Below are 21,323 nucleotides of genomic sequence, written 5' to 3' on the forward strand. Positions count from 1 at the left end.
AGGAAGGAAGGTCTTCCAACTCTGTCACTGGAAAATCAACACGTTTACTCTAAATTAAAATCAAGAGGAGTTCAACTCACTTAACGGAACCAAATAACAATGCATTATTTATTAAACATTCTGTTCCTTGGGTGAAACAAAGATGAAGGTTCCCTGGGTGAAAAGGGATGGAGAAAGAGAGTGTGCATAAACGTCTGAATGCGATGGGTGTTTTAGCCACTGCCTACTTTTGCAAATAATCAAATAAGAATATTTGACCGAATAGGTTTAGAGCTCACCACTTTTTATTTTTTTTTAACCAAAACATCTGCCTTTATCAAGATTGCCCTCACCATTGTTCGGTGTAAGAAATCTAAGACAAGTTCTTTACAATCTCTCTGATCTTATAGCGTAGCTACCACAGTAAATGCACTCGGCAGCTAAAGATGAGTGTTTGTTCTTAGAAAGCACAACTTTTAAGTCATACTGAGGCTTGCTTTGCTCCTTTTCAAGAAAACTTTGCCTTGGACATAGCCCACAGGAACCACAGAAATCACGAGCACAGCTTGCAGCTCAGAAACTTACAAATGCATCACTGAATTCATACACATTACAAAGTCAAAAATGAAATAAAAACATCTCCGCTGCGTGCCCAAAGCACTGAACAAAAGGAAAGAAAGGACTGGGAAACCGCACACTGTTAACTTGCTGTGTCACAGCAATTAAGTCTTTCCGAGGTCTCGTATGTGTATTGCAATGAAAATCAAGCACCCAACAAGTAGAATTTGCTGCTCTGTGCAGCAATAATCATTTAAAGCATGCGTGTCCAACCCTATGGCTTGCCTAATCCATACTGACATATAAAATACACATTACAGTTAGGTTACAGAAGGCAAAAACTGTCGTTATTTTTATATCATTTTTATTAAAACATTCCGGTTGTGTCAGGAGGCTGTGTGTGTCACGCAGTTCCTGCAGCAGCACGAACACGCCTGGTTCCACAGGGGCAGCGATCAGGGAGAAGCCCACCCCTCGTCCTGTGGGTGCAGCAGCACTCAGCAGCACCAGGCCCCGCTCCCCAGAACTGTGCTTCTGCAGCAGGGACAGGCCCTGAGCACGGGCGTTCTCTGCTGCCAGTGCCCCCGCCGCAGAAACAAGATCCCCACGTTGAGCGTGTTCAGACAACACAACATGGCGATGTCAACCACATTCGGGCTGGTGTCCTGCTGCTGCTCCGGCAGGCCTGGCCCTTTGCTGTCCATGAGCGCTGTGCCGGGGTGGAAGAGCAAGGCTGCCCTCGGGTGGCTCCAGGGCTGCAGCCCTGCCCAACGGACAGCTCCACTCGGGCCTCTGGCACGGGGAGCACTGCCAGCAGGTGGAGGGAAGCAATCCTTCCTCCTGCAGCATGGCCAGCACCCGGCCCCTCGGTCTGCCCAGAGCCGACGCCTGCCTGCTTGGGTGCCGAGGGCCGCCACCTTCACACCCCCCCTCCGCCCCCCTGGGCGGTGGCGATTCTGTCACAGTCGGTGCCAGGGAGCGGCCACTGTGACCCACGGGGCTGCGAGCGCAACAAAGGCTGCCAAGCTCTGGCCGTGCGTCAGTGCGACCTGGCAAGGTGCGGAGAGGGCAGGGAGGAAGGGGCTGCCTGAGGCTGACAGCGGGAGGAGGGCTCCCACCCATCGGGGCCCGGAGCTGTAAACTCACCCTCATCCTGCTTCTCCCTCAGAGTTGTCAGAGGAGCGTGCAGAGGAGTAAGCCCAGCGCTGCCGGAGCAGGAACTCTGCAAGTGCTCGCTGTCGACGTGCGCCATGTGCTCGAGGACGTGGGGGGCTCCCATCTTCAGGGAGCCAGGTGAGAGCCAAGTATCCCTGCCCGCAGCTCCCCGCTGCCAGGCAGAGGAGTGCTGGGGCTCTGCCTGTGGCTGAGCGGGTAGGCGGGGCTGGGCTGGGACTCCCCAGCCACGGCGGTCAGGACCCCTCTGCTCCTTGGCCAGGGGTGACCTGCTTGGGCTTTGGCTGCCTGCTGGGACTGGTGGGCCCGCAGTGCCCCCTTCCCCTGCACAGCCTCCAGCCCTGCCCCGCATCCAGCAGAGCAGGCACAGAGCAGGCCCCTGGGGACAGCCCTCAGGGACAGCTGGCCCTGCACCTTGCTCACTGCGTTTGCTCTCTCCTCTCCAGCGTGCATGCTGTGCGGCCAGACAGATGCCGACCCGGACATCTGTGGGTCCAAGCAGCTGGACTTTGGGATGTGTGCCCATGCGTTCTGTATGGTGAGCTCCCCTGAGGCTCCCTCCTTTCACCTTCCTCCAAGCAACGGTTCCTTCCTTCCTGTCCTCACACAATCCTGCTCTTTTGTCTTGAGCAGGCATTTTCCAACGGCCTTTTCCAGCAGGCCACAATAGTGGGCAGAACTGCAGAGGTGTCCCCTGAAGACGTCCAACGCGTAGTCCGGGAGGCAGAGCGGAAGGTGAGGACCTGACCGGAGCAGGCTGGTTTGTGCCAAGAGAGGCTCCTCAGGCTTAGTCTGGTCCCGAGGAAGCAATCCCGGCCCTTCCAGCCAGCTCCAGTGCCTGCCTCCTGTGTCCTGTGCCTTGCCCAGAGGTGCGGGGCCAGCAGCAAAGGCCCCGAGCCTGCTCCTGATGGCGCTGCTCTGCTCCTTCCAGCACTGCTTCATCTGTGGCGAGACGGGGGCCCCCATCACCTGTGCAGAGGCGGGCTGTGAACACAGTTTCCATCTCCCCTGCGCCCGGGAGGGTGACTGTGTCACCCAGTACTTTGGAGAGTACAGGTAAGGGCTGTCAGGCGTCGCCTGCGAGCCTGCAACCCCTGCTGGCAATACCAGCCAAGGCAGTGAGGAACCCGCCGTGAAACCTCTCTTTAGCCTGCAGAGCCAGAGCCACGGCCTGGGGCTCCCTCCTGTTCCTCTGCCCTCCTCACAGCTCTTCTCACCTTGCCCGTCCCTTCCGTCTTCCCCCAGTTCATTCTGCCAGAAGCACAGCCCTAAGCAGGCTGCGGAGGTGGCTCCAGCGCAGGATACCAACTGCATTATCTGCATGGAGCCAGTGGGGGACAAGAAGTCCTACCACACCCTGGTGTGCCCAGCCTGCAAACACGCCTGGTTCCACCGGGCCTGCATCCAGGTAGGAGCCCTCCCCTCAACCAGCGGGCAAGCTGCAGCGGGCAATCGGCAGCACCCGAGCCTGCTCCCGCTCCCACTGATCGTGTTTCTGCTACAGGGACAGGCCATCCGTGCAGGCGTTAACTGCTTTCAGTGCCCCCTCTGCCGAGATGCGGATGCCTTTCTATCCGACATGCTCGTCATGGGCATCCGAATCCCTCTCAGGTTGGTGTTTCCCTGCTGGCTCTCGAGACATGAGGGCATATGAGCTGCGCCTGCCCAGGGACCGCTCCCGAAGGCCGAGCCCTTTGCTGCCCTCAGCTTCAAGGAGAAGCTGGAAATGGGCTTGGAGTGGAAGAGCGGGGCTGCTCTGGATCAGCCTTAGTCCAGGGGCAGCGGGGGCTCATCACATCTTCTCCATTCTCTGGCAGCGGACCAATGTGGGAGGACGGCAACGCATACGCATCGCTGGGATTGAGACACGGGCGCTGCGATGCCAGCGAGTGCCTTTCCCCACAGGGCAGGGGGCAGGCAGAGGAAGAGGGGTGAGTTACCTCAGCAGCCCTGCGGGGCTACGAATGGGATCTCAGCCTCGTCACAGGCTAGGGGAACAAGCCCTCCTTGGCTTGGCGCACTTTGTCCTCACAGCCCCAACCCGTTTGTTTCCCCAGGCCCTGGGAGCTGCTCCTGTGCAGCTCCTGTGCTGCGGAAGGCACTCACCGGCGCTGCTCCTACCTGAGCAACAACGCAGACGCTTGGGAGTGCAAAGCCTGTGCTGGCATGGGCACCGGTAAGAGGCAAATAGCCAGGTGGGGGCCAGGCAAGGCCTGGCAGCGGGTCCATAGGGCAGCCTGGCCAACGTCTCTCTGGCCCAGGGCGGATTGCAGCCTGGGCTGGAGGCCTGTCCTGCTGACCACCCTGCTTCCCCTTACAGCCTCCAGTGTCATCTCAGAGGTCACCGGCCCCAGCACCGCCAGCCAACGTGGTCTGCTGCCATCCCACGGCTCCACAGCACCCGAGAGCGGCAGCTCCAGCACAGCCAGCCCGGCACCATCAGGGCCGGTTCACAGCTCCCAGGTGCCTGAGAGCGGCAGCCTGTCCAGCCAGCTTGGGACAGGCCATGGGGATGATGACATCTACAATCATCCCCAACGTTGCCGTGGGAGCAGCCGAGCTGCGGCTCCATCGGGTGCTGCTGATAGATGCACCCCAACATCTGCCAGTCAAAGGGCATCGCTGTCCTCAAGGGCTTCCCTGGCAGTTGGCAGCCGCAGGTCCAGACAGGGAGAGCGGACTCGGACACGAAGCCGCTCTCCAATACAATCTCAGGCCCCGGATTCCCACAGCCATCCCCAAAGGTGCTCCAGGAGGAGCCGTGCACCAGCTCCAAGGGCTGAGGGTGGCTCCCAGCTCAACACCAGACGGGGAGCACTGGGGTCTTCAAGGGATTCCACCGCGGCTCATCAGAGAAGCCAGTCCAGGCAGCGTGAGCAGGCCCGGGCAAGAAGCCGCTCCCCTGTGGGCCGTGGGCCTGCAGAATCCCGGGGCCAGCTCCAAAGACACCACAGGAGCCAGTCCAGGCGATGAGGGCCGGCCCAGGTGCAAAGCTGCTCCTGGGCTCGTCAGGCTGAGAACACCCACAGCCGGCCCCAAAGGTTTCTCGTGAGTCGCCGGATGCGAGCCCCGCGTGCTGGCTCTGGTCCTCAGAGGCCAGCACAATAAAACTTAGAGATCTCATAGACATTTGTCAGTGTTGTTCTTCTCTGCCTTTCCCAAGGTGGGATGCAGTCAGGGCCGGAACCACAGGGTAGTCTTCTCCCTAGCACTTATGCCCCTCTACCATCCTTCCCTTTGCGTGGCTCTACGCAGAGCTGGGTTCCAACTCCATTGGGGCTCAACATCTCCTAATGCCCACAGGCCAAGGCCGTGCTAGCACGGGCAGCCCTGTTCTGGGGGTGTTTCTGGCCTTGGGGCAGCCTCTGCGTTCAGAGCGTGCAGGCAGCCTCCCCCACCAGCCATCTGTGGGCTGGGCCAGGACCTGCCTGGGCTCTCCTCCTGCACTGCTGCAGCGCCAGCAGGTCCGAGTAGAGGTTCTGCTTTGGGGATGCTACAGCGCATCAACTGCCTGAACCACTAATTTCTATCCCAAAGTCCTGTAGGCCCCTTGCAGGTACTGGAAGGTCGCTATGAGGTCCCCCCGGGCGCCTTCTCCAGGCTGAGGAGCCCCTACTTTCTCAGCCTCTTCTCATGGGGGAGGTGCTCCAGCCCTCTGATGATCTTTGTGGCCCTCCTCTGGTCCTGCTCCAATGTCCTCCTTGTGTTGGGAGCCCCGGAACTCTATGCACTACTCTCACAAGAGCAGAGGAGAGGGGCAGAATCCTCTACTACTCTATTGCTCCTGTATGAGCAACACCGTTGCTGCCGCTGCTCGTACACACGATGGCCACCTGTTACCTACTTGGTCCAGTTATCTAGAGAAATATCCCACCGGCCTCTTCCAGGACCCAGTGTGTTCTTTTAGCACTTCCGGCACCTTGTGACACCTTTTGTGCACGTGTCATTCAAAAGGCTTTTCCAGACTGGGAAGTGCTAGAGCAGCTTGCAATTGAAGAAAGGCAGTTTGGCATTCTGGGTTCCGTTCCAAAAATTCTCCTTCTCCTTTAACAGCGTAAGCGCACAAAGGTTTCACGATCGGTCCATAATTTGGTATTCATCATCTACACCATCCTGTCATACCTAACCTAAGAAAGCATGCCGTACCTGTTTTGACTTTGCTCTGGTGTTTGACGCATTGCCTCCTTTCTCTCGATCCCCACGCTCCTATGTCCTTGAGTGATGACAAAACAAACATACATCACAGGCTGTGATTTCTTCTTCAGTGAAGAAGAATTGTTTGGGCTGCTTATAATATATGCAACGTAGCTAATGTACGTAACCAACGGATTCTTTTTTTTTTTTTTTTCATTGAAATACCTTCAAATAAGAGAGCAACAAAAAATATAAAAATGGTGGGATACAACAGTGTAGTCGTTGTAAAACTAATGCATCAGTCTGGTTTAATGGAAGTGGTTACAATTCTTAGGGAGGACTCAAGGTGTTGTTAATCAGATCTTTTTGATGAAATTTTACCCTTCCTGTGCTTCCTTCTTGAAAATAGTTCCAAATGTATGTAGTGCCATAAAGCGACGACATGAACAAGGCACGATTGTGAAGCCAGAGACTTTTTCACTGGTGGGATGGGGCTGATGGGAATCTGGTGAAGAGACGCGATCCACTTTTTGAGTTGAATATCTGATGGCAACTCCAAACATTCCATCTGAGAATGCATTTAGGTCAAGCGACATTGGATTCACAAATATTCTGAAAAAAGCAGTCATTTTTTTGGCACTCTTGAAACCCATTCTCAAATTCCTTAATCAAAACGGAAAGCACAGGTGCATATTTTTTGCTGTTCATGGGACTGTGTTTATCCAATGCATCAAAATTCATAAAATGGTTTGCCATAATTTAAGTTAGCACTACACTGCGCCCTCCTCAGGTCCTGGTTGCAGCCCGGCCAGTACTGATCGCACACCAACGTTTGGCTACAGGTGAACAGTTAGTGCTCTGAATGAAAGCTCTCCCAGGCTTTTCTGACTGCCTGCTCTGTGTTTCTATAGCACCTTCCAATATTCTTCAAAATATCCGTTCTTTTTTTCTTCGCTGTCAAAGGGAACACTTATGAACTAATAGCCGTAAGCTGGCATACACAATGGGAGTCCTCTGCAATATTACTGGGCATTTATATTTGCATTTAATTGATAGATTCTAAGCGGAGGATACTTCTTGACAACACTTCAGATCCTACACTCATGACTAAGTACCTTCATGTAAAGCAACTTGACACATGGATTTTTAAACACATCAAATAACTTAGCCTTGCCAGTTCTCTGCTACCCTGTTGGTGACAAGAACTTATGGAACGTTCAAAACAGTGCTAGATGTCATTCAATAATAATAATCTAGAAATTGTCTTAAACTCAAAAAATTAAAATAATTTTTAAAAGTGTCTACACCTAAAGTATTATGAATTATATTTCAGAGAAAAAAAATATAAAAATAAAAGGAGAAAATAAATGACGTAAGAATGCTGCATCCTCTTTTCTTCCCATAATGATGGCACAAATAGTCATATAGATCCGTGGTGATAGCATTATTCAGAAAGTCCATACACAGTGAATTCCAGTTATCCAAACGCGTCTTTCTAAGAACAGTCGAAAGAGGTGATTCCCGGCAGTAGTAACTTACCGGGAAAAAAAAATAAGTAAAGCCTTTAATCCTTTTAAGACATATATTAGTGTTACTTACGCAGCACATATCTAGGCAAGGTCTACGTTTGCTTGTATTACATAGATTTCCTTGGAACAACATGGTTGACCAGATCTTTCAGCATCCCAAAAACGAGTCATTGACAGAGGCATTGTTCCATTTGACAACAGGACAGGGAATAAGAGAGTCCAGCAGCCGCTTTACACAGCACAAGTCACTGCCAAATGCGTCACATGAGCTATATTGGCATATCTATGCTAATATTCACGTATAGAAATTACAAAAACAGAAATATAAAATTAGTAACAAATAACTTTGCTCATTCAAAGCTTCAGCCCGAACTTTAACAGCTGCTTTCCACTACTGAAATTCAGTATTCCCGGCAAGGCTCTGGGGGAGAAGAAAAATTCTACAGGAAGGAAGGTCTTCCAACTCTGTCACTGGAAAATCAACACGTTTACTCTAAATTAAAATCAAGGAGTTCAACTCACTTAACGGAACCAATTAACAATGCATTATTTATTAAACATTCTGTTCCTTGGGTGAAACAAAGATGAAGGTTCCCTGGGTGAAAAGGGATGGAGAAAGAGAGTGTGCATAAACGTCTGAATGCGATGGGTGTTTTAGCCACTGCCTACTTTTGCAAATAATCAAATAAGAATATTTGACCGAATAGGTTTAGAGCTCACCACTTTTTATTTTTTTTTAACCAAAACATCTGCCTTTATCAAGATTGCCCTCACCATTGTTCGGTGTAAGAAATCTAAGACAAGTTCTTTACAGTCTCTCTGATCTTATAGCGTAGCTACCACAGTAAATGCACTCGGCAGCTAAAGATGAGTGTTTGTTCTTAGAAAGCACAACTTTTAAGTCATACTGAGGCTTGCTTTGCTCCTTTTCAAGAAAACTTTGCCTTGGACATAGCCCACAGGAACCACAGAAATCACGAGCACAGCTTGCAGCTCAGAAACTTACAAATGCATCACTGAATTCATACACATTACAAAGTCAAAAATGAAATAAAAACATCTCCGCTGCGTGCCCAAAGCACTGAACAAAAGGAAAGAAAGGACTGGGAAACCGCACACTGTTAACTTGCTGTGTCACAGCAATTAAGTCTTTCCGAGGTCTCGTATGTGTATTGCAATGAAAATCAAGCACCCAACAAGTAGAATTTGCTGCTCTGTGCAGCAATAATCATTTAAAGCATGCGTGTCCAACCCTATGGCTTGCCTAATCCATACTGACATATAAAATACACATTACAGTTAGGTTACAGAAGGCAAAAACTGTCGTTATTTTTATATCATTTTTATTAAAACATTCCGGTTGTGTCAGGAGGCTGTGTGTGTCACGCAGTTCCTGCAGCAGCACGAACACGCCTGGTTCCACAGGGGCAGCGATCAGGGAGAAGCCCACCCCTCGTCCTGTGGGTGCAGCAGCACTCAGCAGCACCAGGCCCCGCTCCCCAGAACTGTGCTTCTGCAGCAGGGACAGGCCCTGAGCACGGGCGTTCTCTGCTGCCAGTGCCCCCGCCGCAGAAACAAGATCCCCACGTTGAGCGTGTTCAGACAACACAACATGGCGATGTCAACCACATTCGGGCTGGTGTCCTGCTGCTGCTCCGGCAGGCCTGGCCCTTTGCTGTCCATGAGCGCTGTGCCGGGGTGGAAGAGCAAGGCTGCCCTCGGGTGGCTCCAGGGCTGCAGCCCTGCCCAACGGACAGCTCCACTCGGGCCTCTGGCACGGGGAGCACTGCCAGCAGGTGGAGGGAAGCAATCCTTCCTCCTGCAGCATGGCCAGCACCCGGCCCCTTGGTCTGCCCAGAGCCGACGCCTGCCTGCTTGGGTGCCGAGGGCCGCCACCTTCACACCCCCCCTCCGCCCCCCTGGGCGGTGGCGATTCTGTCACAGTCGGTGCCAGGGAGCGGCCACTGTGACCCACGGGGCTGCGAGCGCAACAAAGGCTGCCAAGCTCTGGCCGTGCGTCAGTGCGACCTGGCAAGGTGCGGAGAGGGCAGGGAGGAAGGGGCTGCCTGAGGCTGACAGCGGGAGGAGGGCTCCCACCCCTCGGGGCCCGGAGCTGTAAACTCACCCTCATCCTGCTTCTCCCTCAGAGTTGTCAGAGGAGCGTGCAGAGGAGTAAGCCCAGCGCTGCCGGAGCAGGAACTCTGCAAGTGCTCGCTGTCGACGTGCGCCATGTGCTCAAGGACGTGGGGGGCTCCCATCTTCAGGGAGCCAGGTGAGAGCCAAGTATCCCTGCCCGCAGCTCCCCGCTGCCAGGCAGAGGAGTGCTGGGGCTCTGCCTGTGGCTGAGCGGGTAGGCGGGGCTGGGCTGGGACTCCCCAGCCACGGCGGTCAGGACCCCTCTGCTCCTTGGCCAGGGGTGACCTGCTTGGGCTTTGGCTGCCTGCTGGGACTGGTGGGCCCGCAGTGCCCCCTTCCCCTGCACAGCCTCCAGCCCTGCCCCGCATCCAGCAGAGCAGGCACAGAGCAGGCCCCTGGGGACAGCCCTCAGGGACAGCTGGCCCTGCACCTTGCTCACTGCGTTTGCTCTCTCCTCTCCAGCGTGCATGCTGTGCGGCCAGACAGATGCCGACCCGGACATCTGTGGGTCCAAGCAGCTGGACTTTGGGATGTGTGCCCATGCGTTCTGTATGGTGAGCTCCCCTGAGGCTCCCTCCTTTCACCTTCCTCCAAGCAACGGTTCCTTCCTTCCTGTCCTCACACAATCCTGCTCTTTTGTCTTGAGCAGGCATTTTCCAACGGCCTTTTCCAGCAGGCCACAATAGTGGGCAGAACTGCAGAGGTGTCCCCTGAAGACGTCCAACGCGTAGTCCGGGAGGCAGAGCGGAAGGTGAGGACCTGACCGGAGCAGGCTGGTTTGTGCCAAGAGAGGCTCCTCAGGCTTAGTCTGGTCCCGAGGAAGCAATCCCGGCCCTTCCAGCCAGCTCCAGTGCCTGCCTCCTGTGTCCTGTGCCTTGCCCAGAGGTGCGGGGCCAGCAGCAAAGGCCCCGAGCCTGCTCCTGATGGCGCTGCTCTGCTCCTTCCAGCACTGCTTCATCTGTGGCGAGACGGGGGCCCCCATCACCTGTGCAGAGGCGGGCTGTGAACACAGTTTCCATCTCCCCTGCGCCCGGGAGGGTGACTGTGTCACCCAGTACTTTGGAGAGTACAGGTAAGGGCTGTCAGGCGTCGCCTGCGAGCCTGCAACCCCTGCTGGCAATACCAGCCAAGGCAGTGAGGAACCCGCCGTGAAACCTCTCTTTAGCCTGCAGAGCCAGAGCCACGGCCTGGGGCTCCCTCCTGTTCCTCTGCCCTCCTCACAGCTCTTCTCACCTTGCCCGTCCCTTCCGTCTTCCCCCAGTTCATTCTGCCAGAAGCACAGCCCTAAGCAGGCTGCGGAGGTGGCTCCAGCGCAGGATACCAACTGCATTATCTGCATGGAGCCAGTGGGGGACAAGAAGTCCTACCACACCCTGGTGTGCCCAGCCTGCAAACACGCCTGGTTCCACCGGGCCTGCATCCAGGTAGGAGCCCTCCCCTCAACCAGCGGGCAAGCTGCAGCGGGCAATCGGCAGCACCCGAGCCTGCTCCCGCTCCCACTGATCGTGTTTCTGCTACAGGGACAGGCCATCCGTGCAGGCGTTAACTGCTTTCAGTGCCCCCTCTGCCGAGATGCGGATGCCTTTCTATCCGACATGCTCGTCATGGGCATCCGAATCCCTCTCAGGTTGGTGTTTCCCTGCTGGCTCTCGAGACATGAGGGCATATGAGCTGCGCCTGCCCAGGGACCGCTCCCGAAGGCCGAGCCCTTTGCTGCCCTCAGCTTCAAGGAGAAGCTGGAAATGGGCTTGGAGTGGAAGAGCGGGGCTGCTCTGGATCAGCCTTAGTCCAGGGGCAGCGGGGGCTCATCACATCTTCTCCATTCTCTGGCAGCGGACCAATGTGGGAGGACGGCAACGCATACGCATCGCTGGGATTGAGACACGGGCGCTGCGATGCCAGCGAGTGCCTTTCCCCACAGGGCAGGGGGCAGGCAGAGGAAGAGGGGTGAGTTACCTCAGCAGCCCTGCGGGGCTACGAATGGGATCTCAGCCTCGTCACAGGCTAGGGGAACAAGCCCTCCTTGGCTTGGCGCACTTTGTCCTCACAGCCCCAACCCGTTTGTTTCCCCAGGCCCTGGGAGCTGCTCCTGTGCAGCTCCTGTGCTGCGGAAGGCACTCACCGGCGCTGCTCCTACCTGAGCAACAACGCAGACGCTTGGGAGTGCAAAGCCTGTGCTGGCATGGGCACCGGTAAGAGGCAAATAGCCAGGTGGGGGCCAGGCAAGGCCTGGCAGCGGGTCCATGGGGCAGCCTGGCCAACGTCTCTCTGGCCCAGGGCGGATTGCAGCCTGGGCTGGAGGCCTGTCCTGCTGACCACCCTGCTTCCCCTTACAGCCTCCAGTGTCATCTCAGAGGTCACCGGCCCCAGCACCGCCAGCCAACGTGGTCTGCTGCCATCCCACGGCTCCACAGCACCCGAGAGCGGCAGCTCCAGCACAGCCAGCCCGGCACCATCAGGGCCGGTTCACAGCTCCCAGGTGCCTGAGAGCGGCAGCCTGTCCAGCCAGCTTGGGACAGGCCATGGGGATGATGACATCTACAATCATCCCCAACGTTGCCGTGGGAGCAGCCGAGCTGCGGCTCCATCGGGTGCTGCTGATAGATGCACCCCAACATCTGCCAGTCAAAGGGCATCGCTGTCCTCAAGGGCTTCCCTGGCAGTTGGCAGCCGCAGGTCCAGACAGGGAGAGCGGACTCGGACACGAAGCCGCTCTCCAATACAATCTCAGGCCCCGGATTCCCACAGCCATCCCCAAAGGTGCTCCAGGAGGAGCCGTGCACCAGCTCCAAGGGCTGAGGGTGGCTCCCAGCTCAACACCAGACGGGGAGCACTGGGGTCTTCAAGGGATTCCACCGCGGCTCATCAGAGAAGCCAGTCCAGGCAGCGTGAGCAGGCCCGGGCAAGAAGCCGCTCCCCTGTGGGCCGTGGGCCTGCAGAATCCCGGGGCCAGCTCCAAAGACACCACAGGAGCCAGTCCAGGCGATGAGGGCCGGCCCAGGTGCAAAGCTGCTCCTGGGCTCGTCAGGCTGAGAACACCCACAGCCGGCCCCAAAGGTTTCTCGTGAGTCGCCGGATGCGAGCCCCGCGTGCTGGCTCTGGTCCTCAGAGGCCAGCACAATAAAACTTAGAGATCTCATAGACATTTGTCAGTGTTGTTCTTCTCTGCCTTTCCCAAGGTGGGATGCAGTCAGGGCCGGAACCACAGGGTAGTCTTCTCCCTAGCACTTATGCCCCTCTACCATCCTTCCCTTTGCGTGGCTCTACGCAGAGCTGGGTTCCAACTCCATTGGGGCTCAACATCTCCTAATGCCCACAGGCCAAGGCCGTGCTAGCACGGGCAGCCCTGTTCTGGGGGTGTTTCTGGCCTTGGGGCAGCCTCTGCGTTCAGAGCGTGCAGGCAGCCTCCCCCACCAGCCATCTGTGGGCTGGGCCAGGACCTGCCTGGGCTCTCCTCCTGCACTGCTGCAGCGCCAGCAGGTCCGAGTAGAGGTTCTGCTTTGGGGATGCTACAGCGCATCAACTGCCTGAACCACTAATTTCTATCCCAAAGTCCTGTAGGCCCCTTGCAGGTACTGGAAGGTCGCTATGAGGTCCCCCCGGGCGCCTTCTCCAGGCTGAGGAGCCCCTACTTTCTCAGCCTCTTCTCATGGGGGAGGTGCTCCAGCCCTCTGATGATCTTTGTGGCCCTCCTCTGGTCCTGCTCCAATGTCCTCCTTGTGTTGGGAGCCCCGGAACTCTATGCACTACTCTCACAAGAGCAGAGGAGAGGGGCAGAATCCTCTACTACTCTATTGCTCCTGTATGAGCAACACCGTTGCTGCCGCTGCTCGTACACACGATGGCCACCTGTTACCTACTTGGTCCAGTTATCTAGAGAAATATCCCACCGGCCTCTTCCAGGACCCAGTGTGTTCTTTTAGCACTTCCGGCACCTTGTGACACCTTTTGTGCACGTGTCATTCAAAAGGCTTTTCCAGACTGGGAAGTGCTAGAGCAGCTTTCAATTGAAGAAAGGCAGTTTGGCATTCTGGGTTCCGTTCCAAAAATTCTCCTTCTCCTTTAACAGCGTAAGCGCACAAAGGTTTCACGATCGGTCCATAATTTGGTATTCATCATCTACACCATCCTGTCATACCTAACCTAAGAAAGCATGCCGTACCTGTTTTGACTTTGCTCTGGTGTTTGACGCATTGCCTCCTTTCTCTCGATCCCCACGCTCCTATGTCCTTGAGTGATGACAAAACAAACATACATCACAGGCTGTGATTTCTTCTTCAGTGAAGAAGAATTGTTTGGGCTGCTTATAATATATGCAACGTAGCTAATGTACGTAACCAACGGATTCTTTTTTTTTTTTTTTTTCATTGAAATACCTTCAAATAAGAGAGCAACAAAAAATATAAAAATGGTGGGATACAACAGTGTAGTCGTTGTAAAACTAATGCATCAGTCTGGTTTAATGGAAGTGGTTACAATTCTTAGGGAGGACTCAAGGTGTTGTTAATCAGATCTTTTTGATGAAATTTTACCCTTCCTGTGCTTCCTTCTTGAAAATAGTTCCAAATGTATGTAGTGCCATAAAGCGACGACATGAACAAGGCACGATTGTGAAGCCAGAGACTTTTTCACTGGTGGGATGGGGCTGATGGGAATCTGGTGAAGAGACGCGATCCACTTTTTGAGTTGAATATCTGATGGCAACTCCAAACATTCCATCTGAGAATGCATTTAGGTCAAGCGACATTGGATTCACAAATATTCTGAAAAAAGCAGTCATTTTTTTGGCACTCTTGAAACCCATTCTCAAATTCCTTAATCAAAACGGAAAGCACAGGTGCATATTTTTTGCTGTTCATGGGACTGTGTTTATCCAATGCATCAAAATTCATAAAATGGTTTGCCGTAATTTAAGTTAGCACTACACTGCGCCCTCCTCAGGTCCTGGTTGCAGCCCGGCCAGTACTGATCGCACACCAACGTTTGGCTACAGGTGAACAGTTAGTGCTCTGAATGAAAGCTCTCCCAGGCTTTTCTGACTGCCTGCTCTGTGTTTCTATAGCACCTTCCAATATTCTTCAAAATATCCGTTCTTTTTTTCTTCGCTGTCAAAGGGAACACTATGAACTAATAGCCGTAAGCTGGCATACACAATGGGAGTCCTCTGCAATATTACTGGGCATTTATATTTGCATTTAATTGATAGATTCTAAGCGGAGGATACTTCTTGACAACACTTCAGATCCTACACTCATGACTAAGTACCTTCATGTAAAGCAACTTGACACATGGATTTTTAAACACATCAAATAACTTAGCCTTGCCAGTTCTCTGCTACCCTGTTGGTGACAAGAACTTATGGAACGTTCAAAACAGTGCTAGATGTCATTCAATAATAATAATCTAGAAATTGTCTTAAACTCAAAAAATTAAAATAATTTTTAAAAGTGTCTACACCTAAAGTATTATGAATTATATTTCAGAGAAAAAAAAAATAAAAATAAAAGGAGAAAATAAATGACGTAAGAATGCTGCATCCTCTTTTCTTCCCATAATGATGGCACAAATAGTCATATAGATCCGTGGTGATAGCATTATTCAGAAAGTCCATACACAGTGAATTCCAGTTATCCAAACGCGTCTTTCTAAGAACAGTCGAAAGAGGTGATTCCCGGCAGTAGTAACTTACCGGGAAAAAAAAATAAGTAAAGCCTTTAATCCTTTTAAGACATATATTAGTGTTACTTACGCAGCACATATCTAGGCAAGGTCTACGTTTGCTTGTATTACATAGATTTCCTTGGAACAACATGGTTGACCAGATCTTTCAGCATCCCAAAAACGAGTCATTGACAGAGGCATTGTTCCATTTGACAACAGGACAGGGAATAAGAGAGTCCAGCAGCCGCTTTACACAGCACAAGTCACTGCCAAATGCGTCACATGAGCTATATTGGCATATCTATGCTAATATTCACGTATAGAAATTACAAAAACAGAAATATAAAATTAGTAACAAATAACTTTGCTCATTCAAAGCTTCAGCCCGAACTTTAACAGCTGCTTTCCACTACTGAAATTCAGTATTCCCGGCAAGGCTCTGGGGGAGAAGAAAAATTCTACAGGAAGGAAGGTCTTCCAACTCTGTCACTGGAAAATCAACACGTTTACTCTAAATTAAAATCAAGAGGAGTTCAACTCACTTAACGGAACCAAATAACAATGCATTATTTATTAAACATTCTGTTCCTTGGGTGAAACAAAGATGAAGGTTCCCTGGGTGAAAAGGGATGGAGAAAGAGAGTGTGCATAAACGTCTGAATGCGATGGGTGTTTTAGCCACTGCCTACTTTTGCAAATAATCAAATAAGAATATTTGACCGAATAGGTTTAGAGCTCACCACTTTTTATTTTTTTTTAACCAAAACATCTGCCTTTATCAAGATTGCCCTCACCATTGTTCGGTGTAAGAAATCTAAGACAAGTTCTTTACAATCTCTCTGATCTTATAGCGTAGCTACCACAGTAAATGCACTCGGCAGCTAAAGATGAGTGTTTGTTCTTAGAAAGCACAACTTTTAAGTCATACTGAGGCTTGCTTTGCTCCTTTTCAAGAAAACTTTGCCTTGGACATAGCCCACAGGAACCACAGAAATCACGAGCACAGCTTGCAGCTCAGAAACTTACAAATGCATCACTGAATTCATACACATTACAAAGTCAAAAATGAAATAAAAACATCTCCGCTGCGTGCCCAAAGCACTGAACAAAAGGAAAGAAAGGACTGGGAAACCGCACACTGTTAACTTGCTGTGTCACAGCAATTAAGTCTTTCCGAGGTCTCGTATGTGTATTGCAATGAAAATCAAGCACCCAACAAGTAGAATTTGCTGCTCTGTGCAGCAATAATCATTTAAAGCATGCGTGTCCAACCCTATGGCTTGCCTAATCCATACTGACATATAAAATACACATTACAGTTAGGTTACAGAAGGCAAAAACTGTCGTTATTTTTATATCATTTTTATTAAAACATTCCGGTTGTGTCAGGAGGCTGTGTGTGTCACGCAGTTCCTGCAGCAGCACGAACACGCCTGGTTCCACAGGGGCAGCGATCAGGGAGAAGCCCACCCCTCGTCCTGTGGGTGCAGCAGCACTCAGCAGCACCAGGCCCCGCTCCCCAGAACTGTGCTTCTGCAGCAGGGACAGGCCCTGAGCACGGGCGTTCTCTGCTGCCAGTGCCCCCGCCGCAGAAACAAGATCCCCACGTTGAGCGTGTTCAGACAACACAACATGGCGATGTCAACCACATTCGGGCTGGTGTCCTGCTGCTGCTCCGGCAGGCCTGGCCCTTTGCTGTCCATGAGCGCTGTGCCGGGGTGGAAGAGCAAGGCTGCCCTCGGGTGGCTCCAGGGCTGCAGCCCTGCCCAACGGACAGCTCCACTCGGGCCTCTGGCACGGGGAGCACTGCCAGCAGGTGGAGGGAAGCAATCCTTCCTCCTGCAGCATGGCCAGCACCCGGCCCCTCGGTCTGCCCAGAGCCGACGCCTGCCTGCTTGGGTGCCGAGGGCCGCCACCTTCACACCCCCCCTCCGCCCCCCTGGGCGGTGGCGATTCTGTCACAGTCGGTGCCAGGGAGCGGCCACTGTGACCCACGGGGCTGCGAGCGCAACAAAGGCTGCCAAGCTCTGGCCGTGCGTCAGTGCGACCTGGCAAGGTGCGGAGAGGGCAGGGAGGAAGGGGCTGCCTGAGGCTGACAGCGGGAGGAGGGCTCCCACCCATCGGGGCCCGGAGCTGTAAACTCACCCTCATCCTGCTTCTCCCTCAGAGTTGTCAGAGGAGCGTGCAGAGGAGTAAGCCCAGCGCTGCCGGAGCAGGAACTCTGCAAGTGCTCGCTGTCGACGTGCGCCATGTGCTCGAGGACGTGGGGGGCTCCCATCTTCAGGGAGCCAGGTGAGAGCCAAGTATCCCTGCCCGCAGCTCCCCGCTGCCAGGCAGAGGAGTGCTGGGGCTCTGCCTGTGGCTGAGCGGGTAGGCGGGGCTGGGCTGGGACTCCCCAGCCACGGCGGTCAGGACCCCTCTGCTCCTTGGCCAGGGGTGACCTGCTTGGGCTTTGGCTGCCTGCTGGGACTGGTGGGCCCGCAGTGCCCCCTTCCCCTGCACAGCCTCCAGCCCTGCCCCGCATCCAGCAGAGCAGGCACAGAGCAGGCCCCTGGGGACAGCCCTCAGGGACAGCTGGCCCTGCACCTTGCTCACTGCGTTTGCTCTCTCCTCTCCAGCGTGCATGCTGTGCGGCCAGACAGATGCCGACCCGGACATCTGTGGGTCCAAGCAGCTGGACTTTGGGATGTGTGCCCATGCGTTCTGTATGGTGAGCTCCCCTGAGGCTCCCTCCTTTCACCTTCCTCCAAGCAACGGTTCCTTCCTTCCTGTCCTCACACAATCCTGCTCTTTTGTCTTGAGCAGGCATTTTCCAACGGCCTTTTCCAGCAGGCCACAATAGTGGGCAGAACTGCAGAGGTGTCCCCTGAAGACGTCCAACGCGTAGTCCGGGAGGCAGAGCGGAAGGTGAGGACCTGACCGGAGCAGGCTGGTTTGTGCCAAGAGAGGCTCCTCAGGCTTAGTCTGGTCCCGAGGAAGCAATCCCGGCCCTTCCAGCCAGCTCCAGTGCCTGCCTCCTGTGTCCTGTGCCTTGCCCAGAGGTGCGGGGCCAGCAGCAAAGGCCCCGAGCCTGCTCCTGATGGCGCTGCTCTGCTCCTTCCAGCACTGCTTCATCTGTGGCGAGACGGGGGCCCCCATCACCTGTGCAGAGGCGGGCTGTGAACACAGTTTCCATCTCCCCTGCGCCCGGGAGGGTGACTGTGTCACCCAGTACTTTGGAGAGTACAGGTAAGGGCTGTCAGGCGTCGCCTGCGAGCCTGCAACCCCTGCTGGCAATACCAGCCAAGGCAGTGAGGAACCCGCCGTGAAACCTCTCTTTAGCCTGCAGAGCCAGAGCCACGGCCTGGGGCTCCCTCCTGTTCCTCTGCCCTCCTCACAGCTCTTCTCACCTTGCCCGTCCCTTCCGTCTTCCCCCAGTTCATTCTGCCAGAAGCACAGCCCTAAGCAGGCTGCGGAGGTGGCTCCAGCGCAGGATACCAACTGCATTATCTGCATGGAGCCAGTGGGGGACAAGAAGTCCTACCACACCCTGGTGTGCCCAGCCTGCAAACACGCCTGGTTCCACCGGGCCTGCATCCAGGTAGGAGCCCTCCCCTCAACCAGCGGGCAAGCTGCAGCGGGCAATCGGCAGCACCCGAGCCTGCTCCCGCTCCCACTGATCGTGTTTCTGCTACAGGGACAGGCCATCCGTGCAGGCGTTAACTGCTTTCAGTGCCCCCTCTGCCGAGATGCGGATGCCTTTCTATCCGACATGCTCGTCATGGGCATCCGAATCCCTCTCAGGTTGGTGTTTCCCTGCTGGCTCTCGAGACATGAGGGCATATGAGCTGCGCCTGCCCAGGGACCGCTCCCGAAGGCCGAGCCCTTTGCTGCCCTCAGCTTCAAGGAGAAGCTGGAAATGGGCTTGGAGTGGAAGAGCGGGGCTGCTCTGGATCAGCCTTAGTCCAGGGGCAGCGGGGGCTCATCACATCTTCTCCATTCTCTGGCAGCGGACCAATGTGGGAGGACGGCAACGCATACGCATCGCTGGGATTGAGACACGGGCGCTGCGATGCCAGCGAGTGCCTTTCCCCACAGGGCAGGGGGCAGGCAGAGGAAGAGGGGTGAGTTACCTCAGCAGCCCTGCGGGGCTACGAATGGGATCTCAGCCTCGTCACAGGCTAGGGGAACAAGCCCTCCTTGGCTTGGCGCACTTTGTCCTCACAGCCCCAACCCGTTTGTTTCCCCAGGCCCTGGGAGCTGCTCCTGTGCAGCTCCTGTGCTGCGGAAGGCACTCACCGGCGCTGCTCCTACCTGAGCAACAACGCAGACGCTTGGGAGTGCAAAGCCTGTGCTGGCATGGGCACCGGTAAGAGGCAAATAGCCAGGTGGGGGCCAGGCAAGGCCTGGCAGCGGGTCCATGGGGCAGCCTGGCCAACGTCTCTCTGGCCCAGGGCGGATTGCAGCCTGGGCTGGAGGCCTGTCCTGCTGACCACCCTGCTTCCCCTTACAGCCTCCAGTGTCATCTCAGAGGTCACCGGCCCCAGCACCGCCAGCCAACGTGGTCTGCTGCCATCCCACGGCTCCACAGCACCCGAGAGCGGCAGCTCCAGCACAGCCAGCCCGGCACCATCAGGGCCGGTTCACAGCTCCCAGGTGCCTGAGAGCGGCAGCCTGTCCAGCCAGCTTGGGACAGGCCATGGGGATGATGACATCTACAATCATCCCCAACGTTGCCGTGGGAGCAGCCGAGCTGCGGCTCCATCGGGTGCTGCTGATAGATGCACCCCAACATCTGCCAGTCAAAGGGCATCGCTGTCCTCAAGGGCTTCCCTGGCAGTTGGCAGCCGCAGGTCCAGACAGGGAGAGCGGACTCGGACACGAAGCCGCTCTCCAATACAATCTCAGGCCCCGGATTCCCACAGCCATCCCCAAAGGTGCTCCAGGAGGAGCCGTGCACCAGCTCCAAGGGCTGAGGGTGGCTCCCAGCTCAACACCAGACGGGGAGCACTGGGGTCTTCAAGGGATTCCACCGCGGCTCATCAGAGAAGCCAGTCCAGGCAGCGTGAGCAGGCCCGGGCAAGAAGCCGCTCCCCTGTGGGCCGTGGGCCTGCAGAATCCCGGGGCCAGCTCCAAAGACACCACAGGAGCCAGTCCAGGCGATGAGGGCCGGCCCAGGTGCAAAGCTGCTCCTGGGCTCGTCAGGCTGAGAACACCCACAGCCGGCCCCAAAGGTTTCTCGTGAGTCGCCGGATGCGAGCCCCGCGTGCTGGCTCTGGTCCTCAGAGGCCAGCACAATAAAACTTAGAGATCTCATAGACATTTGTCAGTGTTGTTCTTCTCTGCCTTTCCCAAGGTGGGATGCAGTCAGGGCCGGAACCACAGGGTAGTCTTCTCCCTAGCACTTATGCCCCTCTACCATCCTTCCCTTTGCGTGGCTCTACGCAGAGCTGGGTTCCAACTCCATTGGGGCTCAACATCTCCTAATGCCCACAGGCCAAGGCCGTGCTAGCACGGGCAGCCCTGTTCTGGGGGTGTTTCTGGCCTTGGGGCAGCCTCTGCGTTCAGAGCGTGCAGGCAGCCTCCCCCACCAGCCATCTGTGGGCTGGGCCAGGACCTGCCTGGGCTCTCCTCCTGCACTGCTGCAGCGCCAGCAGGTCCGAGTAGAGGTTCTGCTTTGGGGATGCTACAGCGCATCAACTGCCTGAACCACTAATTTCTATCCCAAAGTCCTGTAGGCCCCTTGCAGGTACTGGAAGGTCGCTATGAGGTCCCCCCGGGCGCCTTCTCCAGGCTGAGGAGCCCCTACTTTCTCAGCCTCTTCTCATGGGGGAGGTGCTCCAGCCCTCTGATGATCTTTGTGGCCCTCCTCTGGTCCTGCTCCAATGTCCTCCTTGTGTTGGGAGCCCCGGAACTCTATGCACTACTCTCACAAGAGCAGAGGAGAGGGGCAGAATCCTCTACTACTCTATTGCTCCTGTATGAGCAACACCGTTGCTGCCGCTGCTCGTACACACGATGGCCACCTGTTACCTACTTGGTCCAGTTATCTAGAGAAATATCCCACCGGCCTCTTCCAGGACCCAGTGTGTTCTTTTAGCACTTCCGGCACCTTGTGACACCTTTTGTGCACGTGTCATTCAAAAGGCTTTTCCAGACTGGGAAGTGCTAGAG

General features: G+C 54.9%; 3 protein-coding genes across 5 annotated transcripts; all 3 read left to right on the forward strand.

The window, feature by feature from the left end:
- The first annotated feature begins 1,706 nt into the window (after nt 1-1,706).
- Nucleotides 1,707-5,346, forward strand: LOC121109992 (PHD finger protein 7-like). 2 transcript variants are annotated; one of them, XM_040696229.2, is made up of 9 exons: nt 1,707-1,830; nt 2,157-2,248; nt 2,344-2,445; nt 2,642-2,766; nt 2,956-3,118; nt 3,215-3,321; nt 3,528-3,641; nt 3,768-3,886; nt 4,031-5,343. In XM_040696229.2, the coding sequence occupies exons 1-9, from the start codon at nt 1,788-1,790 to the stop codon at nt 4,681-4,683; spliced, it is 1,518 nt and encodes a 505-aa protein (XP_040552163.1). In that variant the 5' UTR covers nt 1,707-1,787; the 3' UTR covers nt 4,684-5,343. The 2 variants fall into 2 exon arrangements, with proteins under 2 accessions (XP_040552163.1, XP_040552162.1); XM_040696228.2 differs by having other exon boundaries at nt 2,956-3,321; nt 4,031-5,346.
- Nucleotides 5,347-9,273: 3,927 nt separating this feature from the next.
- Nucleotides 9,274-13,158, forward strand: LOC121109982 (PHD finger protein 7-like). The gene is made up of 10 exons (XM_040696230.2): nt 9,274-9,409; nt 9,521-9,645; nt 9,972-10,063; nt 10,159-10,260; nt 10,457-10,581; nt 10,771-10,933; nt 11,030-11,136; nt 11,343-11,456; nt 11,583-11,701; nt 11,846-13,158. The coding sequence occupies exons 2-10, from the start codon at nt 9,603-9,605 to the stop codon at nt 12,496-12,498; spliced, it is 1,518 nt and encodes a 505-aa protein (XP_040552164.1). The 5' UTR covers nt 9,274-9,409; nt 9,521-9,602; the 3' UTR covers nt 12,499-13,158.
- Nucleotides 13,159-17,338: 4,180 nt separating this feature from the next.
- Nucleotides 17,339-20,978, forward strand: LOC121109981 (PHD finger protein 7-like). 2 transcript variants are annotated; one of them, XM_040696232.2, is made up of 9 exons: nt 17,339-17,462; nt 17,789-17,880; nt 17,976-18,077; nt 18,274-18,398; nt 18,588-18,750; nt 18,847-18,953; nt 19,160-19,273; nt 19,400-19,518; nt 19,663-20,975. In XM_040696232.2, exons 1-9 carry the CDS (start codon nt 17,420-17,422, stop codon nt 20,313-20,315), a joined length of 1,518 nt encoding a protein of 505 aa, XP_040552166.1. In that variant the 5' UTR covers nt 17,339-17,419; the 3' UTR covers nt 20,316-20,975. The 2 variants fall into 2 exon arrangements, with proteins under 2 accessions (XP_040552166.1, XP_040552165.1); XM_040696231.2 differs by having other exon boundaries at nt 18,588-18,953; nt 19,663-20,978.
- The last annotated feature ends 345 nt before the right edge of the window (nt 20,979-21,323 follow it).

The sequence above is a fragment of the Gallus gallus genome, chromosome 2 (genome assembly GCF_016699485.2).
Source record: "Gallus gallus isolate bGalGal1 chromosome 2, bGalGal1.mat.broiler.GRCg7b, whole genome shotgun sequence".
In the NCBI taxonomy this organism is placed as follows: Eukaryota; Metazoa; Chordata; class Aves; order Galliformes; family Phasianidae; genus Gallus; species Gallus gallus.